The sequence below is a fragment of the Gracilinanus agilis genome, chromosome 1 (assembly GCF_016433145.1).
Source record: "Gracilinanus agilis isolate LMUSP501 chromosome 1, AgileGrace, whole genome shotgun sequence".
In the NCBI taxonomy this organism is placed as follows: Eukaryota; Metazoa; Chordata; class Mammalia; order Didelphimorphia; family Didelphidae; genus Gracilinanus; species Gracilinanus agilis.
In genome coordinates, this window is record NC_058130.1 from 93703755 (window position 1) to 93731749 (window position 27995).

Sequence of the window (27995 nt, forward strand, 5' to 3'; positions counted from 1 at the left end):
CATTTTTTCATTGATTTCTGGTCATGGGCCAGTGTGATGTGGGACTTCAAAATTGCTGAGCTTTATAAGCATTGAACACTGCTTATTCAACAGATGAAGTGCATTAGTAAAAATTCCTTTTCAATCTGAATATTTCTTTAGAACAATCTAACCCAAATTTTCCATTGAAATTTTGGCTTTAGACTGCTAGAATGGTAGTAAACTGCTCTCTGGCTTTTGGATTTTACTTATTTATTTTTTTAGCATTGTATTGACAATATTGTACCCTTATAAAGAAAGATACCAATTGTCTCAGCCAATTTCTGGGATTTGGGAAAAGAAGTGTTTACAGAGTTTCATAAATAGGGTTTGTTGATACTGTTATCTTTGCAGTATTAAAGGCTCTGAGCAGACTCCCACTTCAATATAGTGCTTCAGAAAAACTTAATCTAGCTTTTACAGATAGCCTGTGTGTGAAAGAAAATTTAGAGCCCTCCATTTTAAAAGCTTTCTTGCTTTGCATAAACTTGAAAATAATTAATTTCAAATTTGTATTGATATTAAAACATAGATTCAGTCTTGTCTTAAAATGTATTACAATTTATTTCTTGCCATTTTTGTGTAAAATTTACAGAAACAGTGTTACACCGTGCGCTCCAAAGGTAATGTCTCATTACTCTAAGGCTCTCTCCTTTCTTTCTCTGTCTTTGCCTTTATCTTTTGATCATATTGTTATGTGCATTGAATCCTGTGTTAGTATGTTGAGTCTTTTTAATAATAAAAAAATCCTCTTGCTTGATCAGAAAATGAACTTTGGCCACAATACATGTCAGATAATCACTAGCTGGTTAATCCAATAAAATGAAATGTTGAATTTCAGTGGCTTATTTCCACTAAGCTCCTATGAATGAAAAAAATGACTATAATGAGTTTATTAAATCGCTTTAGTGCATAAATATATTTTACATAAAACCAATAACCCATGTTTAATGAACCTGAGAAATTGGGAATAATATGTATGGAGGTGTTTTGATCTTTGGTAAATGCTTTTTAAAAAATAATTGTTTTTCTGTATATGTGTTTGTGTGCATTTAGAATAGATATGAGTTCCATAATCAATTTGGACTTCCTAAAATTGTCAATTTTTTAAGCTTTGATTTTTGAAACATGAGTGTGGTTAGTTGATAAAAGTTCTTTGCCCATTTTAGTTTTGAACATACCTGATTTTTTTGTTTTAGTTGATTTGGCTTGTCTCCTCAGCCATTTATCCAGATTTTGTGCTAAAGCCCAAAGAGGAAATGTAGGAAATGTTGACTGGGCATTAAAAATATGTTTTACATTAGTTTTCTTGACTGTTGCTAGTTAGACTGAAGGTAAATTTCAGTATTCTTGTTAAATAATTTAACCCCCTTAAATACAAATTTGCATTTCTATGTTCTGAAGTATTAATGCAATTGAAATTTATCTGTGTCTACGCTTTGAAGGACAACTGAAGGAAGTTCTTTGAAAGATAGTTGATTTTGCTTTCTGAATAATGTTTTCCTCACCCTAACACTAGCTTACATTTCTATAGCACTTTAAGGTTTATCCTGTGAGGTAGGTAGTGCAGGTACCTCGTTGCTTTCCCCTTCTATCTCAATTAAATTACAGTTAAAACTTGAATGTGTCACAGCCATTCCATTTTCTAGTTGGAGCATAAGAATTTGATCACTAGAGTACTGGTGTGAGTTAGAAAGCTGTTATTTCAGCATTTCCTCCAAAAACTTTGCCGTGAACTTGTTTGCCATTATGTTTAAGAGTTGAGTGATATATAAAAGAATCAAGTTTACCTTACTTTAGAATACTCTCTAATTTTTGTCCAACATGAGATGGCTTATGAAAATTGTGGGAGGGGATTCTGAGATAGAGGGAGGGGAAGAGGAGAAAAGGGCATCTTAGCTACATCATCATCAGAATTCTCCATGGTAATAGTTTCTGTATCTATTGCCCTTTCCCCTTACGTAGTAGTCCCTAATATTCACCTAGTGTTTCTCTGAGTGTTCTTACATCTATCTCATGATATAACAGTAGTTTTCCCTAGAAATTATTTTTCCCATTTTGAGTATGTTTTGGTGATTTGTAATAATAGAAACATTCTTATGCTCAAAAGTGTTTATTGTCCAAAGTAGTATCCTGTTGTTAGTTGATGATCTTAGCATTTTATTGTGAATCACTAGTTCTCTGCATCTCTGCTGCGTGTATTTTAAATTTATTTTTTAACCACATTGGCTTGAGTTTCTAGTTCCCAGAGATCCAAGCATAATTTTGGTTTTGGAATGTAAAAAGAGGTTCTTCTTGATCTTTTTTTAAATTTTTTTTGTCGTTGTTCTGAGAATTTTTCCTTAGCTGTCATTTTAATTTTGACTAAATAACATCTTCTGGATGGCTGGATTTATTTGACTGTGAGCATGATCATGACAATTTTTTTTTTTAAATTAGGGGTCTAATGGAGAAGACAGCACTTAGAAATAATGATTTGTTGCTGCTATAGAAGTTATGGGTTTTTCTTTCTTTAATTTATAAACCTTACAATTTCAGAAAAGTGATTAAGAAAATTCACTTGGGAAAAGCTAAAAAGATTACAACTTTTGTGCAGCATGGTATCTCTTCCAAGTAACTATTGAAAGGTTCATGAAGTGTAATTTTGAATTTTTAATCTCCTGTTGTTTTACAGAATCTTGTTTTTAGCATCACTTATACGATGCAAAGTTTTGTGTAGTACAACAGGGTAAATAGATTATCTTTAAATTTTCATGACCATAATGACTTGTATAGCATGAGCCTGAGATACTGCAAGGAGTATTCGGTTTTTCTTCCATGACCCAGAAGTGTGTCATATGTGATGGGCCATGCGCTGTCTAGGTGTGATTTTTTTTTTTAACTCCCTGACAGCTTCCCCCACATTATTTTCATAAGATACTAAACTCTACAGAGTTTCACCTTTGCTGCTAATAATGTGAATGCCAAGCAAAGAAGAGAGCTGAAAAGTTCTTTGAACAGTGCTGTCAAAATCTCCCTGAGGCTGGCTTAGTATGGATGGATTTCACTGTTTAATTTTTTTTTAAACCACAGATTTGGCATGGAAAAATAGTCTGCATAGAGGAGGAATCACTTAAATTCATTGGAGAAATATTGATAGTGCTTTTAACCCTTTGTAGGGCAAATGCTAAACTCTTTATTTTTAATTATCCTCATTGTCTTAAGTAGTTTTTCACACACGTGTTTGTGGACATGAGTCTAAATCAAATGTGTATTATACATGTATTTTTTTCCTAAAAACATTTCTTTTGGTAATTTGAATCTATAATTCAATATAATGTTAAATCTCAAGTTTTGAATTTTATCAGTTAAATGGATGCTGTAACAGTTTTTAGGGCTTTTTTTTTTGTCAAATGAATAATTGGTTTTTTTTCTTTTCTCTTTATCTTCACTTCTTTTGTTTTCTACACCATTCGCTTTAAATCATTCCACACTGTTCATCTGAATGCCTGGGTTTTGCCATCTTCTCCATGTTGATGTTTACTTAAACAGAACCACAAAGCCTGCACCACACTTGGATGGGTAAGAGTTACTCATTTCATTGGCATTGTAATGTTGGAGTAGGTGAATGAAACTGAGGTGCCTTGATTAGTGAGCTCTTATTAAAATAGTGGGATAGATCCCAGTTTGTACATGGAGGACTCTCTAGTTTATGTTCTTGTTTTTTGGTCTCCAAAGAATCATAGAGTGTTATAACTGGAAAAGTCATGTAGTCAGTGAATTGGCTTTTAAAGATGGTTTAAATGACTTGGCCAAGGGCAGTTAGCTACTAGTAAATTGCAAAGCTGGGGCTTGAATGTGAGTTTCTTAACACCCTGTTCAGAAATTTCTTCAGCACTGCATATTGGACCTCCTCATTAGTTACATTAGTGAATATTTTGCTTTGTAAAACTCGGAGCACTTCATATCTATTATAACGTTTGACTTTGATAACATATATTGTACATATATGCATATATATAATACTAATTTAGAAGACTAATACAGATTCTAGATTTAGATTTAGATTCTATTTACCAGTTAAATGTAAGATCAGATTGTCATATTAAGTAGGTATCTAGTAGCAAGACTTTTAAAGTTATTAGCATTGTTACCTAACTAATGCTTTTTTGAACTTTATATTTACAGTGTACATGTTGTCTTTGGATTGGTTATTTCTGGTTTTGAAGTAATTGAACAAATTGAAAACCTGAAAACTGATGCAGCAAGCCGGCCTTATGCAGATGTTCGTGTTATTGATTGTGGGGTACTTGTTACAAAATCAGCAAAAGATAGTAAGAGATTTTCTACTGTCTTTCATCCCCTTTATGGTCCCCTAAAATAAGTTGCTGAAGTAAATATTAATGTTTTCCATTGATCTTGAGGTAGAGGGTATGTGACGGTAGAATAAAGAACTATGAACAGATGCACTGAAAAAGCTTATTTTGGGATTTGTTTTTGTTTTGCTAAGATTTAAATTCTTAATAGCCAAAAGGATTCAATGAAACATATTTTTCCCAGTCATAAAAACAAAATTTACCTTAAGATAAGGTTATATGCTTGGTGTTCTAAACTGTCAGAGCTTTTGGAACACCTGTATTTACTTGGTTGGCAAATTAACTTAGTGTCCTTTTGATGAGGGAACATCATTCCAAATCTGTAAGCAAAAAAGCACATTTCACCTAAACAATGCCAAGAACAGGTTCCATGGGGTCCTTAGGGTGTTTTGTTATTCATGAGAGTTCTGTGAGAAATTATTTCTGCTACCATTAGTTTTTCTCTAAAGTGGTAAATATGAAATTATCAACATTTGGACAGTAACTTTTCAGCATAGAAATATATTCAATCTCTTCCATTTTGTGTCAGTGTTTTCTAAACTTTGCCCTTACTCTCCCTTTCTCTGTTGCTGCCACATGTGTTTGTGTATATGTATGTAAGTATATATGTATATTTATACACATATACATGCATGTATAAACACAGATACCTTTCATGCCACAGTTGTTGGGGAAGTGTCATTATTTCTCAAGCCCCAATGTTTTGGGAAACACTGAGATAGAAAACTGTTAGATACTTTGAATCAATACTCCCCCTGCTTCTCCTTCTTCCAAAGCAAATTAGGGGCTGTGTTTTAAGATGTGAATTGTTTGGATTCACTTTTAATGCAGAAGTTTAGATTGTCTTGGTAGTGTATGCGCTCTGCATGAATTCTTGCCTTTGAGAGATAACAATAGCAGGTTGGATGAAGCTTGATTACTCCTCTATTTTCACTAGTTGTATTCATCCTTTTATTCCCTTTTCTTCTATATTCAAGAACTTAAAAGAATACAAACCAGCTAATTTATCACTTCATGCACAGATACACATACTCTTATCCATACTTATTTCTAAGTCTGTTTGGGAATTGAAAGAACAAGACAAGGGTATGAATAGCTTTGAACTTTAGTTTACTCAGCCATAGAAGATCTATTTATTATTGTGTCTGTAGTTTTAGTTTTTTTACTTTAATTATACAATTTTCTAATCACATTTTTCACTCGGCGTTCTAACTCTGTCATCATTTTGTTAATGTTTCTTAAAAGCTTTGGAGAAAAAACGGAAGCTATCAACTCATTCAGAAGACTCAGATTCTTCCTCCAATTCATCCTCCTCTTCAGAATCATCCTCTGACAGTGAAGCTGAAAATGAGAGAAGCAGAAGAAGAAAACACAAGAGGAGAATCAAAGTAAAACATTCTAAAAAGAGACGAAAGGAGGAGAGTAATAAACAAGAGGAACCGAGACTTAAACAGTCATCAAACCAGAGAGGGTAAGTGATAATCAAAGATTGCTGAGAAATGTGATGGGCAGGGACATAAAATCCAGGTATCTGAAGTATTATCCAGATAAGTGTAGGTCAGAAAATTTGAGTCATTTCATACATTGATGAATTGTAGTATTTTTGTGATCGTTAATCTGTCTGAGAAATGATCCCAGACACATTTTATCAAGATTCATGTGTTCGAAGATGGAAAAAAGTCTTCAGAACCCTGAAGAGAGAGAGAGAGAGAGAGAGAGTGTGTCTGTGTCTAGAGATCACTTTTTATTTCCATGTACATGTTTCTTTTATCTTGCCTGGGTTGATTTGGTTGTTTTAGGAAAGGGAAAATATATTAATTTTGGCACTTGAAGGATATACATAACTTAGCTCTTTAAGAGAGCTATTGTCAAATTTTGTGATTTGTAGTTGCTTATATTATTATACAGTAGTTGGGCATTATTTTAACATATGACACTTCATATGAATTTTTCTTATAAAATGTAATTTTTATGCATTTTAATTGAAGATGGTTTTATTTGCTTTATTTAAGTCACTCTGAGAGGAGTGATACAAGTGAAAAAAGATTAGTGGATTTAAATACCAAAAGGGAAAAGCCAGTAGTTCGTCCAGAAGAGATCCCTCCAGTACCTGAAAATCGATTCTTATTAAGAAGAGATATGCCAGTTGTCACTGTGGAACCTGAACCGTAAGTAGAGTAGTTTTTAATCTGGTCTTTTTCTGTTGTGTGAAGCCCTTTAACTCATGTATAGTTTCTTCTACTTCTCCTTAGAGGGGTGAGGGTTTAAGATTTTCTTTATACAGATAATTGGTGTAGGTAGGTATCTTACTCTTATCACTATCATTGTTTCTCCTTAGGAATATTCCATAACACTTGTTTGAAAAGAATCATCCCCAAAGAGACAAGGAAGATTAATGACTAAAAAGCTTTAATTTGTTTTAGCTTTGAATCATATTTAATAGTTGAAAACAACTTAGAATTTTAATAAAATGTAAAATTGGTAAAAATCATGGCTAAAAGTAATTTGGTGCCACAGATTTCTTTGTCTTGCCAGCCATTTTGCCAGTCTGTTATTTTTTTTAAAAAGTTATAGCTAATTCATTTCTCTTAGGGCCCTATTTGCCTTCATTGGACAGTTGTGTTTCTTCACTTTTTTTTTTTTGTTTTGTTTTGTTTTGTTTTGTTTTAAACCCTTGTACTTCTGTGTATTGTCTCATAGGTGGAAGATTGGTAAGAGTGGGCTATGGGGGTCAAGTGACTTGCCCAGGGTCACACAGCTGGGAAGTGGCTGAGGCCGGGTTTGAACCTAGGACCTCCTGTCTCTAGGCCGACAGTTGTGTTTCTTAAGGCTACCTGTGCAATGTGTTGCATAGTCCCAGATTCCACAGCAACAACCCTAGTTCAGGACCTCATCTTTTATAAGAAATTAGACTAAGACTAGCCTCCTATTTGGTCTTCCTATTTCTTATTTATCTCTCTTATAGTCCCTTGATCCCTTCCCAAAGCCACCTAGTAATCTTTTTTTTTTTTTTTTTTGGTACTTTTTAAATTGTTCCTTTGCTCAGAAATCTAAAATAACTTCCTGTTGTCTTACCATAAAACTATAAACCCTTGGGCTCTGATCAATTTTTTTCTGTCATATCCTATCATAAAAGATTTATTAAGCACTTTACTATATGCCCAACATGGAAGATAAAAGTAAAAAATGAGATGGCCTCTGTTGTATTTAAGTTGCTTACATTATACTAGGAAATTAAACAAGAATTACGGAGCAGTGACTAGAAAGGGACCTTTAGGTTAGGCAAGGTTAGAGTATTTCAGCAGAGCCATAAGGTAGTATAGTAGTGCCTTTAAAAAAAACTTAAAACTTTATCTTCTGTGTTAGAATTAATACTAAGCTATCTGTTCCAAGGCAGAAGAGCAGTAAGGGCTAGACAAAAGTCACACAAAAGTGACTTACCCAGGGTCATACAGGTAGAAAGTGTCTGAGACCAGACTTGAACCCAGGACCTCTCAGTTTCTAGGCCTGACTCTCTATCCATTGAGCCACCTAGCTGTCCCTTATCATACTCTTTTAAATAGTAATGATAATGATAATCATTGATTTCATTATTGTTCATTGAACAAGGAGTGGGAAGTGAGATCTTGGTGGGACTGGCAGGCTTTTGACAGAAGGGCAGACAGCAAGATGATATCCATTCTGGCTAGACCCTGGTGAGATGAAGCACAATTTGGAGTGGGCTAGATCCAGAAGATTGAGAGGAAGGCTCAGATCTCTGACCCAGAAAAAAACCCTAATCAGAGAGGATTAATTTCTATCTGTGTATGTAGGGGTGTGAGTAGGGAGTTACCGGTAGTGCCAATTGGCAGAGTCTACAAGAAAGCCAACTCTAGAAGGTTGCTGTGATTGCCTGGGATAAAGCAAGACAGACTTGAGGTGAGGATTGCTTCCCCCAATTCAGAGCAACTCATGCTCCCTCTCGTCATGTATTCTGTACCTTAGCCCCACTAGACTACTTGCTATTATTCTTCTGCCTTCTCCCAATACTTCTTCCTCTAACTACAGAACGAAAGTAATGCTTTCCTCAGATTTTTCTTTCCTTTGTAGTTTTCCAACTTTCATTTGTGTCATAGTTATTTTTGTCCAAGTTTCTCTGCCCTTCTTCCCTTGCTGTTTATATTATAAGGCCTTTGAGGAAGGAAACAAACATTTGTTTATTAAGTAACTTCTATATGCCATGCCCTGTGCTTCAGACTGATTTGTATCTTATCCATAATGATACTCTACTGTCTAACACATGCTGGTTCATGTTTTATATTTAGTAAATGCTGGTTTAATTAAATTGTATTGGGAGCGCCATAAGAAATGACAAACAAGATAAGTTCAGAAAAACCTGGAAAGACTTATATGAACTGATGTAAAGTAAAGTGAGCAGAATCAGAATAGTACATACAGTAATAGAAATATTTTACAATGATGAGATGTGAAGGAGTCAACTATTATCAGCAAAGCAAGTTCTGAGATATCCACAAGGGATTTATGATGAAAAATCCTATCTACAGCTTAAGGAGAAACTGTTAGAGTATGATTGCAGATCAAAGCATGCCATCTTCCACTTTTATTTCCTTCATGAGATTTTTATTGTATGTGCGATCTGTGTCTTCTGTCATGGCATGAACAATATGGAAATATATATTGCAATATATATTGCATGAAAACACTGGTATAACCTATAATAGACTAGTTACTCAGGGGCTTCGTGGGGAGCAGGGATCTGATTCTTAAAATGTCACAAAACAGTTGTCAAAAATTATTTCTATGTGTAACTTAAAATTTTAAATAAATTTTTAAAAATTTGAATTGGGGATAGAATAACTGAATATCTTTGCTAACAACCACAAAAGCAAATCTGGAAGAGAATGGCATTGTCACAAAGCCCATACTGCATTTTCTTCTGCAAAAGAGGGTGGAACCATTCTTGGGTATATTAATTTAAAATTGTTTGTAAAAGCAATATGAAGTATCAGTTCTAAGAAAGAAAAATGGGAAGGGCTAGGCAATTATGTTTAGGTGACTTGCCCTGGGTCACACAGCTAGGAAGTATCTGAGGTTAGATTTGAACCCAGGACCTACCATTTCTAGGCTTGATTCTCAAACCCCTGAGCTTCCCCAAAACATATAACTATGAAGTAGCTGCTCTGATTTGGGACACCTTATCATAGAGGTAGATAATTCACATTTAAATTTGCCTTTGAGATATGAAATCAATTATTCTTATCCTTATTTTTCAGATGAAGAAACTGAGGTATAAAGGATAATAAATATAGAGCTATTAGGGATATTTAGAGGCTCTTTTTAATCCCTTCATTTTACAGATGAGGTAATAAGGCCCAGAGAAATTAATTTGTTTTGTAATCTAAATTAATTTACTAATGATTTGTTCAAGATTACACATATAGTAAGTAGCAGGCCTGGGATTTGAATTTGAGTCTTTTGACTCCAAATCTATTGTTCTTTCTGTTATGCTTAGTTGCTTTCAGAGAAGTAAAGAAATCTTGCCCAGGTAAATGGCAAAGTCAGGATTTTAACCAAGTTCCTTCTGATTCCAAGCAAAACCCAAAGCTCTTCCGAATATAGCATAATGCCTATTCATGTACTTTATTAGTCCTAAAGGCATCAGAGTATTACATTCAAAACAGTACAATAATGGATGACCATTGCAAGGAGTCTGAATTAGGAAGAGATGACATTGGTGTATACTTTAAGAGGTCTGAGAAGTATGTAATCCATTTTAAAAAGATTGCCATCAAAAATGTTTTAAATAATTTTGGTACTCAAAGGGATACTACACAACTATCTGACAAATTCCAGACTTACTGGTTATAATGTGTTACAGGCCCTGCTATGTCTTAAAGTGCAATATTTGAAGAAGGAAAGTCTTAGTTTTCATTTCTTCATTTTTGTTACTTTTTTTCTCCTTTGCTCTAGGAAACTTCCTGATGTCGCACCCATTTTAAGTGATCAAAAGCCATCTGTATCAAAGTCAGGACGGAAAATTAAAGGACGAGGCACAATAGTATGTATTTCTGACTTTTTACAAGTTAACTTGTACAGATGACAAAAGATCTATTTTAATTCTATAGCTTTAAAAAATATTTATAAAATGCCCTTTATTTTCAAAGCATCCAAGCAGCCCTTGTTAGGTGCACTTAGGTATTAGGTGTACTTAACTCTTCTCTGAAAGAGGTCATGAACTGGGCTTTAGAATTAGATAGTATCACAGTTCTAGGGATAGAGAACAGCAGGACCACAGGTATATGATGATGGGATAGTACAAGATCTATAAAGGAATCAACAAGTTGTCCCTTTTGCCTGAAGTATAGCCAATATGGAGGGGAGTAGCATGAGATAAGGCCAGAAAGGGTAGCACCAGATTTTAGAGAGCAAGACTAGAAGATTTGAACTTTATTCAATAGGGAGCTATTAAAGGGTTTTGTGCAACAGTGTGGCCTGGTTAGATTTATGCATAAGGCAGATAAACCTTGCAATAATATAAAATGTGCAGGAGAGATGGAGGAGAGTTAATGTCTAGAAGACCAATTAGTCTGTTACACAAGTGGATGGTGACTACTGTGGGAAGAGTCATAAAATGGTAACTACAGTGGGAAAAGAGAGGAGATGAATAGCTTTAGGAAGTAGTATGAAGACAGAATTGGTAGTATTTGATAAGTAATTGTATGTGGAGAGTGAGAAAGCAAAAGTTGCGATTTTTAACAGGGATTCCTGGATGAATGGCACCATCAGTGACCAAAATAAATGGAGTTGGAAAGAGGAACCATGTTGGGGGAAAGATAATTTCAGTTTTGAGACAAGGTGGAGTTTGAAATGCTGGTGGGACCTCCTAAGTGAGGACGTGCTCTAGGGAATATGAGATGCAAGGCTGAGATGAGAAAGAAAAATTGAAGTTAGTGATCCAGGTTTGGGAATTGTGTCTAAATCAAGTAATATTCCGTATCAAGTTCTACTCAAAAGCAGATAGTATTGGGGCAGCTGGGTAGCTCAGTGGATTGAGAGCCAGGCCTAGAGACGGGAGGTCCTAGGTTCAAATCTGGCCTCAGACACTTCCCAGTTGTGTGACCCTGGGCAAGTCACTTGACCCCCATTGCCTACCCTTACCACTCTTCCACCTATAAGTCAATACACAGAAGTTAAGGGTTTAAAATTTAAAAAAAAAAAAAGCAGATAGTAAGATAGTATTATAAGGAGGAATTTACTTAGACTTGAAATCTTTATCATTATTCTTTAAGCGGTATCATACACCACCCCGATCAAGGTCTTGTTCCGAGTCAGATGATGATGAAAGCAGTGAAACACCTCCTCACTGGAAGGAAGAAATGCAGAGGTTAAGAGCATACAGACCACCTAGTGGAGAAAAATGGAGCAAAGGAGATAAGTAAGGACTTTTATTCTGAATAGAATAACCTCAGTACTTTATAGGAATGAATTTGGTATCTTCTGTATGATAGATTTTAGGAAGATTGAAGAATTCAAGATAGATATTTTCATGAGGAGTCACAATTTAAATTAGACTAATGTAATATGAGGTAATTATAGGAATATATTTAAGGGTAAAATAAATGAAAGTGAATTAGGTAACTAGAGTGTTAAGTAACTTGAGGTTCTCTGAAAATCAAAACACAAGAAAAATACTTTTTATTCAGTGTTAGTAATGACAAAATTTGTTTTTGAAAAAAATCATAGAAGATTGTTCCCTGGGCATGTTTCTCAAGTGCTGACAACTTTTTGGAGCAAGTGAGGCATCATGATACAGTGGAAAGGGTCCTGGACCAGTCACTGAGAACTTAAGAGGATTGATTTCCTACCCTGCCACTGATTTTGGGAAAGTCACTTTCCCTCTCTGGGTCTCAGTTTTTTTCCTCTGGGAAATGAGAGAATTGGACTAGATAATCTCTAAAATCATTTCTAGCTTCATCAACCTCTGGATCAGATTCCTTGCTATAATGTAGATAATATTAAGATCATAATATTTAGACCTACAGGGACCTTAGAGGCCCCTTTCCTGAGAATATTGTTAATGCTCTATACACTGAAAATGCTTCTATTTCTGGAATCAGGAAGACTTGAATTCAAATCCAGTCTCAGACAACTTATTAGCAGGGTGACTGGGCAAGTAACTTAACCTCTGTCTGCCCTAGTTCCTCATCTGTAAATGGGGATAATATTAGCATCTACCTTTGCTAATAATAGTATCTACCTATATGTACCTATAATAATAGTATACCTATGCCTGTTATATCACTTGATCCTTACAACTCTACCTATGAGAGTTGTTGTGAGGATTAAGTGATAATAGTATTTATAAAGCATTTTGTAAACCTTAAAGTGCTATATAAATTCTGTTTCTTCTGTATTGTATCTATATATGTATCTGTGCTCATGTTGTCTTCTCCAAGTATAATGTAAACTTCTTGAGGTCAGAGACTGTTTTATTTTATCATTGACTGAGGCAAAATAGGCACTCACTAAGGTAAATTCTTGAATCAAATATTATCTAGTTCAGCCCACTCGTTTTCTAGGTAGGGAGATTAGAGACCAAAGGAGGTATATAACTTGCCCAAGATGACATAGGTAATAAGTAGCAGAGCCAGGTTTTGATTGCACATCCTCTGACTTCAAATCCAGCTCTCATTACGCCATGCACAGTATTATGCTGTTTTTAAATCTTGGTCCTTTATAGCCCTTGCCTTCTCATATATTTAGAGAATGAATCCTTTTTTAGTAGAACAGTTGTTCAACATATGCATTCTTAAAACCCTAAAGCATCTGGTAAAATCTCATAAGATAATGTTGAGGGAAGTATGCTTATTGAATTATCTCAGGTACTAGGTAAAGTTCTGCTTGGGGGTGATCCCATGAATTGGTATTATACAACTGATCATGGCATTTAGAACTGGAAAATATTTTTGAGATTCTCTAGGCCAGGTCTCTTTGTTTTACATATGAGGAAATAGGCCCAGAGAAGTTCATGATTTACTCTGGGTCACATAGAGTAGTAGAGCCAAACCCCAAGTCTTTTGAGGTCACATCCTGGTGCTCTTTTCATTTATATTGTTATCTCAGTGGCATTACTTTGTAGGAAAACCTAAAGTTCTTTTCATTGCTTTATTTTCTCTATGGCTCTACAGAATCTATGTAGTTCTTCAATCTGTTGAAAGGGTTTCTTATGGTACTCTGCATGCGTTTGGTAGTGTTTTTAATGATGGCAACCTAGAAATTTTTAAAAAACATTTTTATTGTGTTTAACCCTGAGACATTTAAAAAAAAAACATCTAGTGAATGAGGTGCATTGACTCTGTGTTCTTGTTCATAGGTTAAGTGACCCATGTTCAAGCCGGTGGGATGAAAGAAGCTTGTCTCAAAGATCAAGATCATGGTCATATAATGGCTATTATTCTGATCTTAGTACAGTAAGACATTCTGACAGTCATCACAAAAAACACAGAAAGGAGAAAAAAGTAAAACATAAAAAGAAAGCTAAAAAGCAGAAACATTGCAAGAGACACAAACCAACCAAGAAAAAGAAAATTTCTCAACTTTCAAATGTTGAATCCTCTAGATCTTCAGTCCGGCAAATGAAATCTCCTTGTGATCGAGAAAGGAGATCTCATTCATCTTCATCATCTCAGCATTCATCAAAGAGGGGCTGGTCTAAGTCTGACAAGGATGAGCAAAGCTCTTCAACTCAGTACAGCAGAGAGTCTCATTCATACTACAGATCAAAATCCCAATCCCGTTCGTACTCCAAAGGAAGCTCTAGGTCAAGGACAGCATCAAAATCCTCATCACCTTCTCAAAGTAGATCAAAGTCCAGATCCAATTCCAAGTCTAGATGTCAGAGGACAGCATCTAAATCCCCAAGAAGTACAACCTCTCGATTAAATGAAAATAAGTCAGTCAAAACTGAAGCTGTAAGAGCAGCAGTGCCACCAAATGAAAAGGTTGTTGTGCAGCCAATAGTAACTGAAAGTATTCCTGTAATACCTTTAAGTGATAGTCCTCCACCTTCACGATGGAAACCTGGACAGAAGCCCTGGAAACCTTCTTATGAACGAATTCAAGAAATGAAAGCTAAAACAACTCATTTACTTCCTCCCCCAAATACATACAGTTTAACGAATGTAAAAGAGCCTAGTATTTCATCTTCTTATCGTAAGCGGGAAAAGAGTTCAGATAGTGATTGGAGTGGTTATTCAAAATATCATAGTGACAGAAGTTCAGAGAGCTCACCAAGATCAAGAAGCAGATCTTCCAGAAGTAGGTCTTATTCAAGATCATATACAAGATCAAGGAGTCTAGCTAGCTCACATTCAAGGTCTCAGTCACTATCAACTCTGAGATCCCATTCACGAGGTAAGTACAGTGATAGGTCCAGATATAGTAGGTCATCTTCATATACTGTTAGCAGTGATGATGGGAGACAAACTAAAAGAAAATCTAGAGCCAATGAGAAGAATATTAATGATTCAAAGAAAAGGCAAGTCTCTAGCTCTGAAAGAACACTTAATAAGTATTGCAAAGGTGGAGATGAGTCCTTACGTAAGAGAAAAGACAGTGAAAGCAAGTCATCTTTAGACTATTCTTCAGATAGCGAACAGTCATTTGTGAAAGTTACACAGACAACCCTAGAAAGAGATAAACATGGCCAAGAGGAAGGCATCAATAATAAAAAACAGGAAAAAAATGCATCTTCTAATAGAGACGAAGAGAAATCAAAGTGTGAATGGGATAGTGATCATTCTAAAAGGAAGATGTTGAATGAGAGTTCCTTTGACCATCTTCTCAATGGAGAAAAGTCCAAAAGGAAGAATTATGCTGGCAGTAGATGGGATTCTGAGTCCAATTCAGAGCGAGAACTAAACAAAAGCAAGGAAGATTCTAGGCCAGTTTCTGATAAAGAGGAAGGAGAGGCTACATCAGAATCTGATGTAGAGATCATTGAGACTGTTATCAAGGCCAAACCCATGCCAAAATCTTCAGAAAACATCCTTGTGTCTGATAATGAGAGTGCTTGGAAGTCAAGCAGGCAACACCCATCTTCTTCCAATTCAGAGAGTTCCCATTCTACTTCTGAAAACAATCAAGGAAAGTCAAAGAAACACAAACATAGATCAGAGAAGAGTGTTAAAAAAGAACATACTAAAAAGATGAAAGAGAAATCCAAGGGGAAAAAAGAGAAAAAACACAAGGTTCAGAAACGAAAGGAAACCTTTCATTGGCAGCCTCCATTAGAATTTGGTGAAGAAGAAGAAGAAGAGACTAATGACAACCAAGTTACCAAAGATATAAAGAGTAAAAAACAAGATTTTGAAAGCAGTGAAATTATTAAAGATAAGACAATGAAAACTGAGAAACTCTGTGGTGAAAGCAGCCACTCGGGCAAACATAATGCAATTAATACTTCAGCAGATTCTAATCCTGCCTCTAAAGACAATGGTAAACCCAGTACCTCCACTAGCATTTTAAATGCAGAAAAAAATGTACCTACTTCTCAGAAAAGTAATCAGCATGTTGATGAAACCATTCAGAGTGGAACAGAAGACATGGTGCAGACAGATGATAACATGGAGATTTGTACTCCAGAACGCAGCTCACCTGTAAAGTTAGATATTTCCCCTCCAAGCAATCTGAGTTTTGGCACTCCAGATATAAACGTCATCCTAAACCAAGATTTGGTGAATGAAAATCTAGAAACTGTGGTTATTAATCAAGAAAGCAATGTGACTGAGAGTAAGATGGTGGTTGAAGTAGGAAAGCAGGATGGTAATACTCTGGGATTTTCTGGTACTGTTGAAAATGCTATCAAGTCAGACATGACTGAAAGAAGCCAGAGCAACATAGTTGATAATAAATGGAAGCCTTTACAAGGAGTGGGTAATCTGTCAGCAACTACAACTTCTACTGCTATGGAAATTAAGACTTTACCTTCTATACCTGACACGAAACCACAAGGCCTGCGAATAGAAATCAAAAGCAAAAACAAAGTCCGTCCTGGCTCTCTCTTTGATGAAGTAAGAAAAACTGCACGCTTAAACAGGAGACCAAGAAATCAAGAGAGCTCCAGTGATGAACAAACTCCCAGTCGAGATGAAAATAGCCAATCCAGGAGCCCAAGTAGATCCCGAAGTAAATCTGAAACCAAATCAAGACACAGAACAAGGTCTGTCTCCTATAGTCACTCAAGAAGTCGATCTCGAAGTTCTACTTATTCTTATCGGTGAGCAATTTTCTGGTTTGTTTTCTCTTCCTCTAATGCCCCGCCAGAACTCTACTTTCATAGAATGTCAGAGATGGGGACACCTCTGAACAAAAATCGTTAGAACTAGAGAGACATTATGATCACCCAGTCTTAACTCCTTTTATAGATGAGGAAGTTTCCTTCCATAGAAGCTGTGACTTGCCTAAGATCGTATAGATTTATTTAGGAGGAAAAAATCAAAACAAATCCTCTTTAAGATAAGTCTTCAGATAATAAAAAGTCAGTTTAAAAAGTGTGCACATTTCCAAAATAAAGATACTAGTAATGAGCAAGAAATTTTCCAAAAATGTATTCAGCATAATCTGGATGGTGAAGAGAATGAAGTGAAAAATATTTAAGGTTAGAGGGAATATTAGTAGAAGGTTACTGACTTTTCTTGTTCTTTGCAAAAAATTCCCTTCTCAGTTCAATAATAAAATATTATATCTCATTAATAATCCCTACTACTATAATTCAGCACTTAGATGAATCTGTTATCTCATCAGGGTGGTTACTTGCTCTAGCCATGCATCTTTTGTTTTATATCTTCAATTATCAAGCATTTGTTTTCTTTCCTACCTACCTCTGCCCAAGCCCTTTGAAAAAGTAATAGAAACAAAACCCTTGTAAGAAATTGCATAGTAAAGAAAAATAAATTCCTTCTTCGACCATATAATCACATCTATCCCATTCTGCATCTTGATTCCATTATTTCTCTGTCAGGAAGTGTAGGTAGTAGTCACCATTATGGGTTTTCTCCAGCAGTGCATCTTATAACTTCTACTTAACTTGGGCCTCTTTGACTGTACTCTTATAAATCTTCACAAGTTTTCTTCTGGGTCTTTTCACCTTATCTTTTGGTAGATAACTACTCACCACCACTTTTTCTAGTCATACATTTAGTTGATACCTGTTATACCACTTCTGCTCAAATCGTCATTATCCATATGTCACAACTTCAGCAGGGATACCATATGTCACCATTGCTTGTCTGGTTGCCTGTAATTTTAATCATTTTAAGATTGTGATGGTCCATAATTTTCAGCATTATAGTATTAGAAGGATCTTTGTGTTTAAAAGGATGGAGTCTTGTGTTTAGCAGAAGAATAATTAAAAGTTCTGTGCAGTTTCTCAACTGCAACCTATTTCTTCCCCCTGTTTGATTTCTGACCCAGCTCATTCTTTATCCTTTTACAGGGTCTTGTCATAATGTGGAGTGATGGACTGCTAGCTTAGTGGGCTATCCATTTAACTGAATGTTATAGTCTGGACAGTTAGTATTCTTTATTCATGTTGATATTTTTCTTTGTGGGTTGTTTGAAGTCTTAACTATTCATGTGTAGCACTTAGGAGGCTCATTAGTATGTCAAGGCATAACATAGTGTCATCCACAAACAGGAGCATCTAGAAAATTTATTTTATTTTTTTTTATTTTTTAAAAACCCTTATGTTCTGTCTTGGAACCGTATTGGTTCCAAGGCAGAAGAGTGGTAAAGGCTAGGCAATTGGGGTTTAGTGACTTGCCCAGGGTCACACAGCTGGGAAGTGTCTGAGGCCAGATTTGAACGTAGGACCTCCTGTCTCTAGGCCTGGCTCTCAATCCACTGAGCTACCCAGCTGCCCCCTAGAAACCTTATTTTAGCAGAGTCTGCGAGACATAGCCTTCATGATGGTGGCATATACCTTCAACAAACATTTCTCCTTGTTGGTATTGTCTTTCTTGATAGTGATAATCAAAAATCATTTCTCATTGCATTTATCAAAGAATATTTTGTGGTCTTAGCATGTGCATGGAAAACATCTCACTGGAAGAGAAACTTTAAAGCTACTTCTTATGCTATTAAATTAAATACTTTTTTTAATTAAAAAAATCAAACTGCATTGAATTCTTGTATTCCTTGTATCTTTTAGTCAGTTGTGTGATTGTGAAAAATATCTTTTGTAAGATATTATTTGTGAAAAGCTATTCTCTCATTAGGTTTTCATCTAGGATAGCCTAAAATATGTGTAAATCATCATTAAAATTTTTATAAAGATTAAAATGTAGGTACATGGGTCACTGTATACTTTCAGGTAGAAAGTGCCTTTTCTGTCTTTGTTTTTTTCAATACCATTTCCCCTTATTCATTTTGCTCATCAGAGATTAGAATTCAAGTGTGATGGTTTCATTGTCACAGTCACAGAATTTTAGGGTTGGAAGAGACCAAAGAGGTTACTTGTTTAACCTGTCTCTGAACAGGAAACCCACTTATAATATCCTAGATAAAGTTACTCAGACTTCCAATAATGGGAAACATTGCTTTCAGGGTAGCAGTACCACATTTCAAACTATATTACAAAGCAATAATTGTCTAAATGATTTAGCACTGGTTGAAAAATAGAGAAGTTGGAACAACCAGATGATACAGTGGATAGAGCACCAAACTTAGAGTTGGGAGGACTGTGGTTCAAATCTGGCCTCAGACAATTCCCAAGTGTGTGACCCTGAGCAAGTCACATAACCCCAATTGCTTAGCCAGTGCCACTCTTTCTGAGAATTGATAACAAGACAAAAGTTAAAGAGTTTTTTCTAAATGTTTTAATTAAAAATAAAAAAGAAATAGAGAAGTTGATCAGTGGAACAAATTAGTTTCACAACACTCAGAAGCATTTGAACTTTTAGTAGCCTAATATTTGATTAAATTCAAAGACCCAAACTTTAAGAGCAGAAACTGCTGAGAGAACTGCAAAGCAGTCTGGCAGAAACTAGATAACAGATAATACATCACACCATCTACCAAAACAACCTCCAAATGGATGCTTGACTTTTAGACCTTAAGGGTGACATCACAAATCAGAGAAGCAGAGAAGAATGTAATAATATTGTGTTGTAAAATAAATGATCTGTCTTGGAGTCAATACTGTGTATTGGCTCCAAGGCAGAAGAATGGTAAGGGCTAGGCAATAAGGGTCAAGTGACTCGTCCAGGGTCACACAGCTGGGAAGTGTCTGAGGCCGGATCTGAACCCAGGACCTTCCTTCTTTAGGCCTGACTCTCAATCCACTGAGCTACCCAGCTGCCCCTCCCACCCATCTTTTAAAATATTTTTATGTGTCTTTGGGTCCTACCTATAGCTGCCTGACAGACTTTGAGCTGCAGGCAAGAACTGTGTTTGATCTAAACTGTATCTTCCCAAAACTTTGCACATGGCTTTCTGTGTACAGCCAGAGGACAATATTTACTAAGTGAACAAATGAAGAAACATATAGCTTGCTTTTAATTTTTGTGTTTTGAAGTTGCATTTTTCACCCACATAAAAAAGTGAAGCGATGCTTTATGTTCACTGATTTAGTTGCATATGTTCATACCTCTTGTATTATTTCTAATTTGTAGTTCAAGAAGTTATTCTAGAAGTCGAAGCAGAGGCTGGTACAGTAGAGATCGATCACGAAGTCGCAGTAGTTCTTACCACAGTTATAAAAGCCACAGGTAAGTTTACCTCAAATGGAAAGCTTTATTCTGTGGCATTGATATTTTTGAGATGATATCATTTGATGTTGTACATAGTTGGATCTTAATAAATGTTGTTGACTTTGATTTGTCCCATCATTCTGTGGACACTGTTCTTGTCTCTTCCCAATACTTAAAAAAGACATAAAGAGATAGAAGTCATTGAGCAGAAAATAGTAATTAGTGAACACTAGTCAGAGGATGACTGAGCTGAGATAAAATATGGAAGGAGAAAATTACAATTTGTGTGCCTGTCCCCAGGCCTTAAAGGTTCTTGTATTGGGGAGGGGAAATAGCAGAAATGTTCTACCTACAGGGCAAAGAAAGGCATCTAAGGAGAAGGACCATGGATTTCTGTATATTCTTGCAAAAGTCTGTCTTTATCCAGTTGCATGTACTACTTGATCACTTCTTGACACACCAGGTGTATGTACGCATGTCTATGCACACATTTTTAGCCACCAGTTTTCTCCAGGAGAACTTGGTATTCTCAACATGGAGCTTCCCAGTTTTTAGGTGTTCCCTAGCCTAGTTTCAAAGCCACAGCATTACCACACAGTTCACTTTAAGTAAGGGTTTTTCATTTGATTTGGTGCATTCAGAGCCTATCTCTCACCACTTTAAAATATGTTTAGATAATAATGATGTGTGTGTGTGTAAATGTGTTTGAGGTTTTTTTTATACCTTCTTGAAATTATGCTATTTTCCCCAGTTTCTTATACTATCAAAACAGTAAGAAATGAGAACACTACAACTGTAGTTATCACAATTTTTAAATAAAGCATACCACGAAGCAAAAAAAAAAAAAAAAAAGTGCTTCTCACTCTTTAACACTCCAGACCCATGGCAGGCTATCAGTTCTGTATCTCATGTGGTCTGTATTTCCATTCTATCCACTCTCTTCAATTCACCATCCCAACCCAAAATATAGCAATCTTAGTGTAGTGTTTTATTTAGTACCTGTGTTTCAAAAATATCTAAACAAAGAGTTAGTAAACAATATCAGGTCTTTCTTGTACAATACCATTGAATTTTTTTTTTATTTTAAACATTTATTAATATTTATATTTTAGAAAAGTTAACATGGTTACATAATTTATGCTCTTACTTTCCCCTTCACCCCCCCCCCGACCTCCCCCTTCCCCTGGCCGATATGCCTTTCCACTGGTTTTAACATGTGTCATTGATCAAGACCTATTTCCAAATTGTTGATAGTTGCATTGGTGTGGTAGTTTCGATCCCCAATCATGTCCTCATCAAGCCATGTATTCAAGCAGTTGATTTTCTTCTGTGTTTCCTCTCTTGCTGTTCTTCCTCTGAATGTGGGTTATCATTCTTTTCCATAAATCCCTCAGAATTCTCCTGGGTCATTGCATTGCTGCTAGTACAGACGTCCATTACATACTATTTTACCACAGTGTATCAGTCTCTGTGTACAATGTTCTTCTGGCTCTGCTTCTTTCACTCTGCATCAATTCCTGGAGGTCTTTTCAATTCACATGGAAATACCATTGAATTTTAAAGACTAAAATAGGATTTGTGGTATGGCTGCATACTCTAGAAGTTTGTCATTAAGTTTTCATTACTATTGATTGATAAATATATGGATTTCTTTAATTTTGCAGAAGCCCATTTTAATTAATATAGACATATTTTTCTTGCAAATATTTGATAGTAGGACATACAGCAGAAGTCGATCTAGGAGCAGCTCTTATGATCATCACAGTCGATCCAGGTTTGAACTGAACTTTCATATAATAATGATTTAGCTGACATTATTTTAAAGGTTTACTCTCCCTTTAAAAATTATTTTGTATTACTTGGCATATATGCTATATTCCCTTGCTTGTATACATGTATTCCCCTTCAGGGCAGGAACTGTTTATTTTTGTCTTTTATCTCTCAATATATAGCAAAGAACTTTGCAAATAATAGATGTTTTCTAAATATTGACTTAAATTTGTGGAATGCTTTTCTCATAATAACTCCATGAATTTAGGTAGTCCTAGCATTATTCTTCCTAATCAGTCAGTGAAAGTAGAGGCTCTGAGAATAAAGAATAAAGTCCAGGATTACTGAGCTGATAAAATGGAATCTGGACCAGAGTTCTTTCCACTACACCACACACTTTCTACATGGAGGCTGATATTATTTATGTTTATAATCCATTAATTTTAAAATGTGTTTTATCAACTCCTCCCAATCAAAATAAATTCCATGGGTTTAAATTGTTTCTAAAACTAAAGATCTTTCTGACAATTTATGTCTCAGTCTATTATGAATGAATGAAAGACAAAAGTATGTTTTTAACACATTATCCTTCAGGCCCCTGCAAATACAAAAGAGACAGTCCCTGCTCTGGAGGAATTTATATTCCACTGGCACAGACTACAGTTCAGTACCAGGGAGTTGAGAGTATCAAAAAAGTAACAATTGAACATTGTAATGCTTGGTATTTTGGGAACATAATTGCCTAATAAGATCTACCAACCTCAGTAAATATAGCTCACTTATAATTTTGTAGTACCTTTTAGGAAAAAGAGGTTAATATTTTTCTGTTCAATATAACGAATCTGACATTTCCATTAATGATAAATTTTTTTGCAACATATCTATTACTATGTTTTCACAATATGATATATTCTATATAGTGCTTCTTTTTTTTAAGATAGAGCCCTATGCATATATAATTCCTTAAAGTAGTATATATGAATGATTACTTTTTAAATGCTTTAAATATTTGTGTTACTGGTTAAATAGGTCCTACACTTATGACAGCTATTACAGCAGAAGTCGCAGTCGCAGTAGAAGTAAAAGGAGTGACAGTTACCGACGATCTCGGAGTTATAATAGGCGGTCTAGGTGGGTGTTGATAATTTGGACTCTTGCAAGTTCCTATATTCTTTACAAAGTTATTTATAATTAAGAAATGCCATCCTTGTTGTGTTAAAGAGAAGGAATAAGTCTCCGAGTACAGAAATAGTATGTTTCAAATCTTGAATTTTAAAAATATTATATATCAGGCTAGATTAAAGAGTTAACTTTTTATTAGTTTTCATTCAAGTTAGTTTCCAAAATGGATTTTTAAATATTCATGCTTCTAGACAAATAATCATTTTGGAAGGAATGCAACAAAAACTATGGCCTGCTTTCTGCACCAAGGCCATTTCCCAGAAATAATCAAGGCTGACAAAGTCAACTGCTTTTTGAAGAGAAAATTGGAACCTAAAAATGAAGTTATTTCCTTTGATCAAAAGATCAGTTGCTTGAACCAGTTATTCAGTAATAACTTTTATATTTAAAAGAACATCATAGTAACATGTATGATTCTTTTTAGTGTGCCTATTCTGTAAAATAGTGTTTGGTGGATAAAGAATAGTAGTGAGCTCCTGTCTTAACTAATATCTGCCATTTTTGCATATTTCCTGAATTTGAAGTTACTGGCGCATGGCTGCCATTTAACTCTCTGGTTCATTTATTTCTCTTTTCATTTAACTATCTTTTCTCAAGTTATTTTGAAAATAAAAAACAAAAGCTAATGTCTCTTTTGGATTGTGAATGATTTTGTTAAATCAGCCTTCTACTGGCTTCTCCCATGGTTTGCAAAGGATTCACAGACATGTGACCTTCCTTCACTTATTCATTATATTTTAAGCCTGGTGTCACTCTCTTAAATCTTGAAAATCCCTGAGAGTCCCATGGTAGGCCATCCACCCTTACTTCCAGTTTTTCTCCCTATCTCCTTTAACTTTCTTTTTCTTTTACTCTTAATCTTAAGAATTTCTTATTGTCTGTATTGTCATTTTTTTTTTGTCCAGGAGTTGTAGATCTTATGGCTCTGACAGTGAAAGTGACCGAAGTTATTCTAATCACCGAAGCCCCAGTGAAAGCAGCAGATATAGCTGAAAAGTTCCCTTGGTGGTGCTGATTATGTTTTTATTTGAAAAGTATCAAATATGTGAAAAATGTAATGGCAGTCAGTCCATTGTTCTATTCTTCAGTGTCAAATGAAAATTGAGGGAGACCGGATCCCACTTAATCAGACTTGAGTTCTTTCACTGGTGAACTGAAGATTTAAAAGTACACAAATCTGTCACCTAAGAGATTTTAATTTTTGCCACATTTCACAGTAGCCAACTATGGAAACCAATTTTATTTTCTCAAATCAAGTTTTCCCATCTACTATATTTTATCTCTGTGTAAATTTCATGATAACTTACAAACTATTGTTCTCTTTCCCAAAGTATTTCTCATAGAACTTTAGGCTTTTTGGTCTTTTGTTCACATTTTAGTTTCTCAGATGTTTAGAAGAGTAGAACTGTGAAGGAGAACTGTCAAAGGCTGCCATTTCTCTTTTATTAAACTGATTGAAGTTTTAAAACTGTTTACACACCAATTCAGTGGTGTCTTGTACATACATATTCTTGGAAATAAAACCACATAGATATGATGCCAGTAGTAGCCAGGGAATACAAAGTAATGCCTCCAAGGTTCTTGATTCATTCCTCTCTTCTTTGCTGTCTCAAAGGTATGAGAAAATTGATGATCTTAAAACATCATGTTGTCATAATTACTGTGAGCCAGGGAGTGAGTTTGAGAATAGCAACTAGCCTTAACTGTAAATATATCTGGATGCACCATCCCTGAGAACTTAATGTTTTGTCTACTTTTAGAAAAAGACTATTGTTAAAAGAGTTTAACCTATTAAGAAAAAAGTTGCATTTCAGTCCATGCTCTGGTGCTTGGGTGCCCCTTGGTACCTCCTTAAAACGTTGGCCTTATACACTGTACATTCTAGTTGCAGTAAAGAGGGAGATGAAATGTCTTAGCAACACAGTGGCATCCTGGGATGTGTTTCCTTTAAGATTCTTCCAAATTTTGCTGTGTTCCATATGCCCCCTGGCAATGCCATTGTGCAGGTCAGTCTGACTGCCTAGACCTACAGAATAAAACTGGTATGTATACCTGCTGAAAGCATTCACAGAAGTAGGGCTTTTCCAGTCAGTGCTTTAAAAAAGGAAATGCATCACCAAAGTGAGTCAGCCAGTCTAGAAATACATCTCTGAACAGAACTTCTGTGCCAAGGAGTGAATTTCTATTACTTCAAAAACAAAACCCTCTCATTTATGAGGTGGCAGTGATAAGCAGTATTGCAACAATGTGGGTTTTTTCAAGGCCATCATAACTTTGAAAGCAGAAAACATTGATGTTTTGAGGAAGCCCCTGTACAATTTTTTCCTGCAAACAGTAAAATTGGTGTAATTAATTTGGTCTTTGACTAGATTTTTTTTCTGGTTGTACTTACTGCCAGTTCAAACTGAATTGTAAAAGATGAACAACAGGGCATCTTTGGTACCCTTGGCAATTTAACAGAAACTTATTGTTAAGTTAGAAAAGTCAGAGGTTTTTGAAAACTATTGGTTACCTATTATGGAAAATTGTCTAATTGATTCCCAAGCTAGTAGATAAAATTTTACTAGGAAAAAAGATTTAATTCAGACTACCATGACCCTCTAGACTTTTCATATTAAGTGCAAAATAATGCTTGTGTCATACCAAAAGTCTTCAGAAAGTTTACTGTGAAGGAGGAGACAAAACTTAAGTACAGCTCAGTGAAATAACACATTCAGAACCTCATATAGAAACTGCCACATCTAATTAGGTAAAAGTAAAAGTTACCCTTGGGCTGGGACTTCCTTGTATCTCTCAGCTGGGAGTGGATTTTTATCCTGAACCGAAGCACTACTTGTTTTCCTCCCTCATAAGGGACAACTCTTAGCTGCAGCGTTCAGCTCACATGTTTACTGGAATGAATGACAAGAAATAGCTTTTCTTCTTAAGGGACTTGTTCTGTATTTTGGAATTATTTTTGAATAAAATTCAATTATGTTGTGTGTTGTAATACTTACTAGAAAGTGTATCACCGGGGTGTTTTTGTAATGTCACCATTACTAGAAAAATATTTGGACACTGATAGTGTTCAGAAATGTAGAAGATACTTTTGTACATATTGACAACAACTGATTTGTATACATTTCAATTACATTTCCCCTACTCCTTGAAGGGGATCTTGTAGAAATTAAAAATATACTTAACCTCTGTCTCTCAGGATGTCTCATCTTTCCTTCTTCCTCTCCAAGTCTTTTAATTATTATTTCCTGAAATGGAAAAAGCACATTCCATCATGGTTAGCAAGTATTCACATTTTCATGGTTTATGGTTTTTATTTTCATAGTTGAGTAAGTAGAACAAATGAACAGAATTAAAGGCATTTCAGGTACAAAATTTAACCTATGAAGAGTATGGTCTACAAACTGTTTAATGGCGGCTTTACTCCATGTTACATAAGACATGTTTCCCCAAATTATCTGGCATGACTAACATCAGTTGAAGACTTTTAGACCTGTTTTCAGGTATTCAGATTTTATTGGGATTTATCCAAATAGATGGCATTAGTTGTCATTTAGGGCCAACTATTCAATTATCTATTATATACCTACACTATATCAAATACAGGACTGGGTTCTAGAAATCCGAAGACAAAAATAAAATGGGTTTAGCTGTCAAGGAGCCTACATCCTACTTTTACAGGGTTGTTGTGAAGCTCAAATGAGATTTGGAGGAAGTGCTTTACAAACACCATAAATTATTAGAGCACAGAAATTATCTAATCCAACCTGTTTCATATATGAGCCTTAAATCACAGACTCTAAAGCTGGAAACTTAATAAAGAGGTCATAATGGGAGGTCCAGGGTAAAGTTTGCAGGTGTCCTGATTCTTAGTTTAATGTTCTTTACCGTACAATATTGTCTCATTTGGCAAAGTATGACTCCTTTTATTAGTCTGGTCCTTGCTAGCAAAGTCCAGCCATTCTTCAGCTTGAGTCACTGACCAAACTTGCTGGAGAACATTTCTCTCTCCATTCTGCATTACATTATTCTCTTTGGATTTTCCTAGCTTCTGTTATTAGTCATTAATATATGTAATAGATCTAAGCCTTAGCACGTTCAGTTGTTTCCATTCCGTTCCACCACATCTGTGGAAGAGAATAATGTCCTGATTTTATAAAGAGGAAGGTCTCAAGTTTATCAGAGGAATGCAATTAAGAAACAACAGTATTACACTATCAGAATTTCTCTAACTGGTTTCATAGTGATGACACTGTGGAGTGAGTCATTGGTTCAAATCCCAGCTCGGCTATTACTTGGGTAAGTCACAGTCTTCTCTGGACATTTTTCCTTGTCTAAAAAAGGAGGAATTGGCTCTTCAGGGCTTTGAAGCCTGTAACCCTATCCATTCCCTAACTATTTTCAGACTATTCAAATTAACTGGTCAACTGAACTGAACAAATCAACAGTTTTCTTGGAAATCTTTTAAGAAAAGTTAGTTATACTTAGAGCACAACAACAACTCAAACCTTGGTACCAAGAAGACAAAAATTAATTATGCTTGCCCTGAAAATCATACTTTCAGAAACTAACAATATCTTCACAATCTCTTTTCTTGGAAGGAATGAAGCCCATCTCTAGTAGGGTAAGAAGGGAAGTGACTGGGATATACAGAGGGTTAACTATGCTCTCTTCGGGCAGTAACATTATTAGATAACTGAAGTAAGAGATGTTACTTCCTTGGAAAATATGCCTGCCTACACACCAAGGAGAAGATGGCAAGAATGGATTTTAGCAATAGGGGCAATATGCTTTCTCCTTATGTCTCCTTTCAGCAAATCCATTTAGACCCTACTGAACCCTCATGCTATTATTCTCCCTTTCAAAAGCTGTCTACCCTGCTTCTACTTCCTCTGCTCACTCACATCTCAACTCTGCAATCCAG

The 27995-nt window shown here is 35.4% G+C and overlaps 1 protein-coding gene across 3 annotated transcripts in view; it reads left to right on the top strand.

The window, feature by feature from the left end:
- NKTR (natural killer cell triggering receptor) overlaps positions 1–26063 on the top strand; it is a 54198-nt gene extending 28135 nt beyond the window's left edge. Inside the window, exons 6-16 of one of the 3 annotated variants that reach the window (XM_044680858.1) lie at positions 3550–3579; positions 4186–4331; positions 5619–5844; positions 6386–6541; positions 10344–10431; positions 11663–11808; positions 13747–16650; positions 20045–20140; positions 21837–21896; positions 22922–23023; positions 23980–26063. In XM_044680858.1, coding sequence (XP_044536793.1) covers positions 3550–3579; positions 4186–4331; positions 5619–5844; positions 6386–6541; positions 10344–10431; positions 11663–11808; positions 13747–16650; positions 20045–20140; positions 21837–21896; positions 22922–23023; positions 23980–24067 — 4042 coding nt within the window. In that variant the 3' untranslated portion in view covers positions 24068–26063. The remainder of the gene's footprint in view (positions 1–3549; positions 3580–4185; positions 4332–5618; positions 5845–6385; positions 6542–10343; positions 10432–11662; positions 11809–13746; positions 16651–20044; positions 20141–21836; positions 21897–22921; positions 23024–23979) is intronic. The other 2 variants (XM_044680780.1, XM_044680932.1) reach the window with 2 other exon arrangements.
- Positions 26064–27995: the final 1932 nt, after the last annotated feature.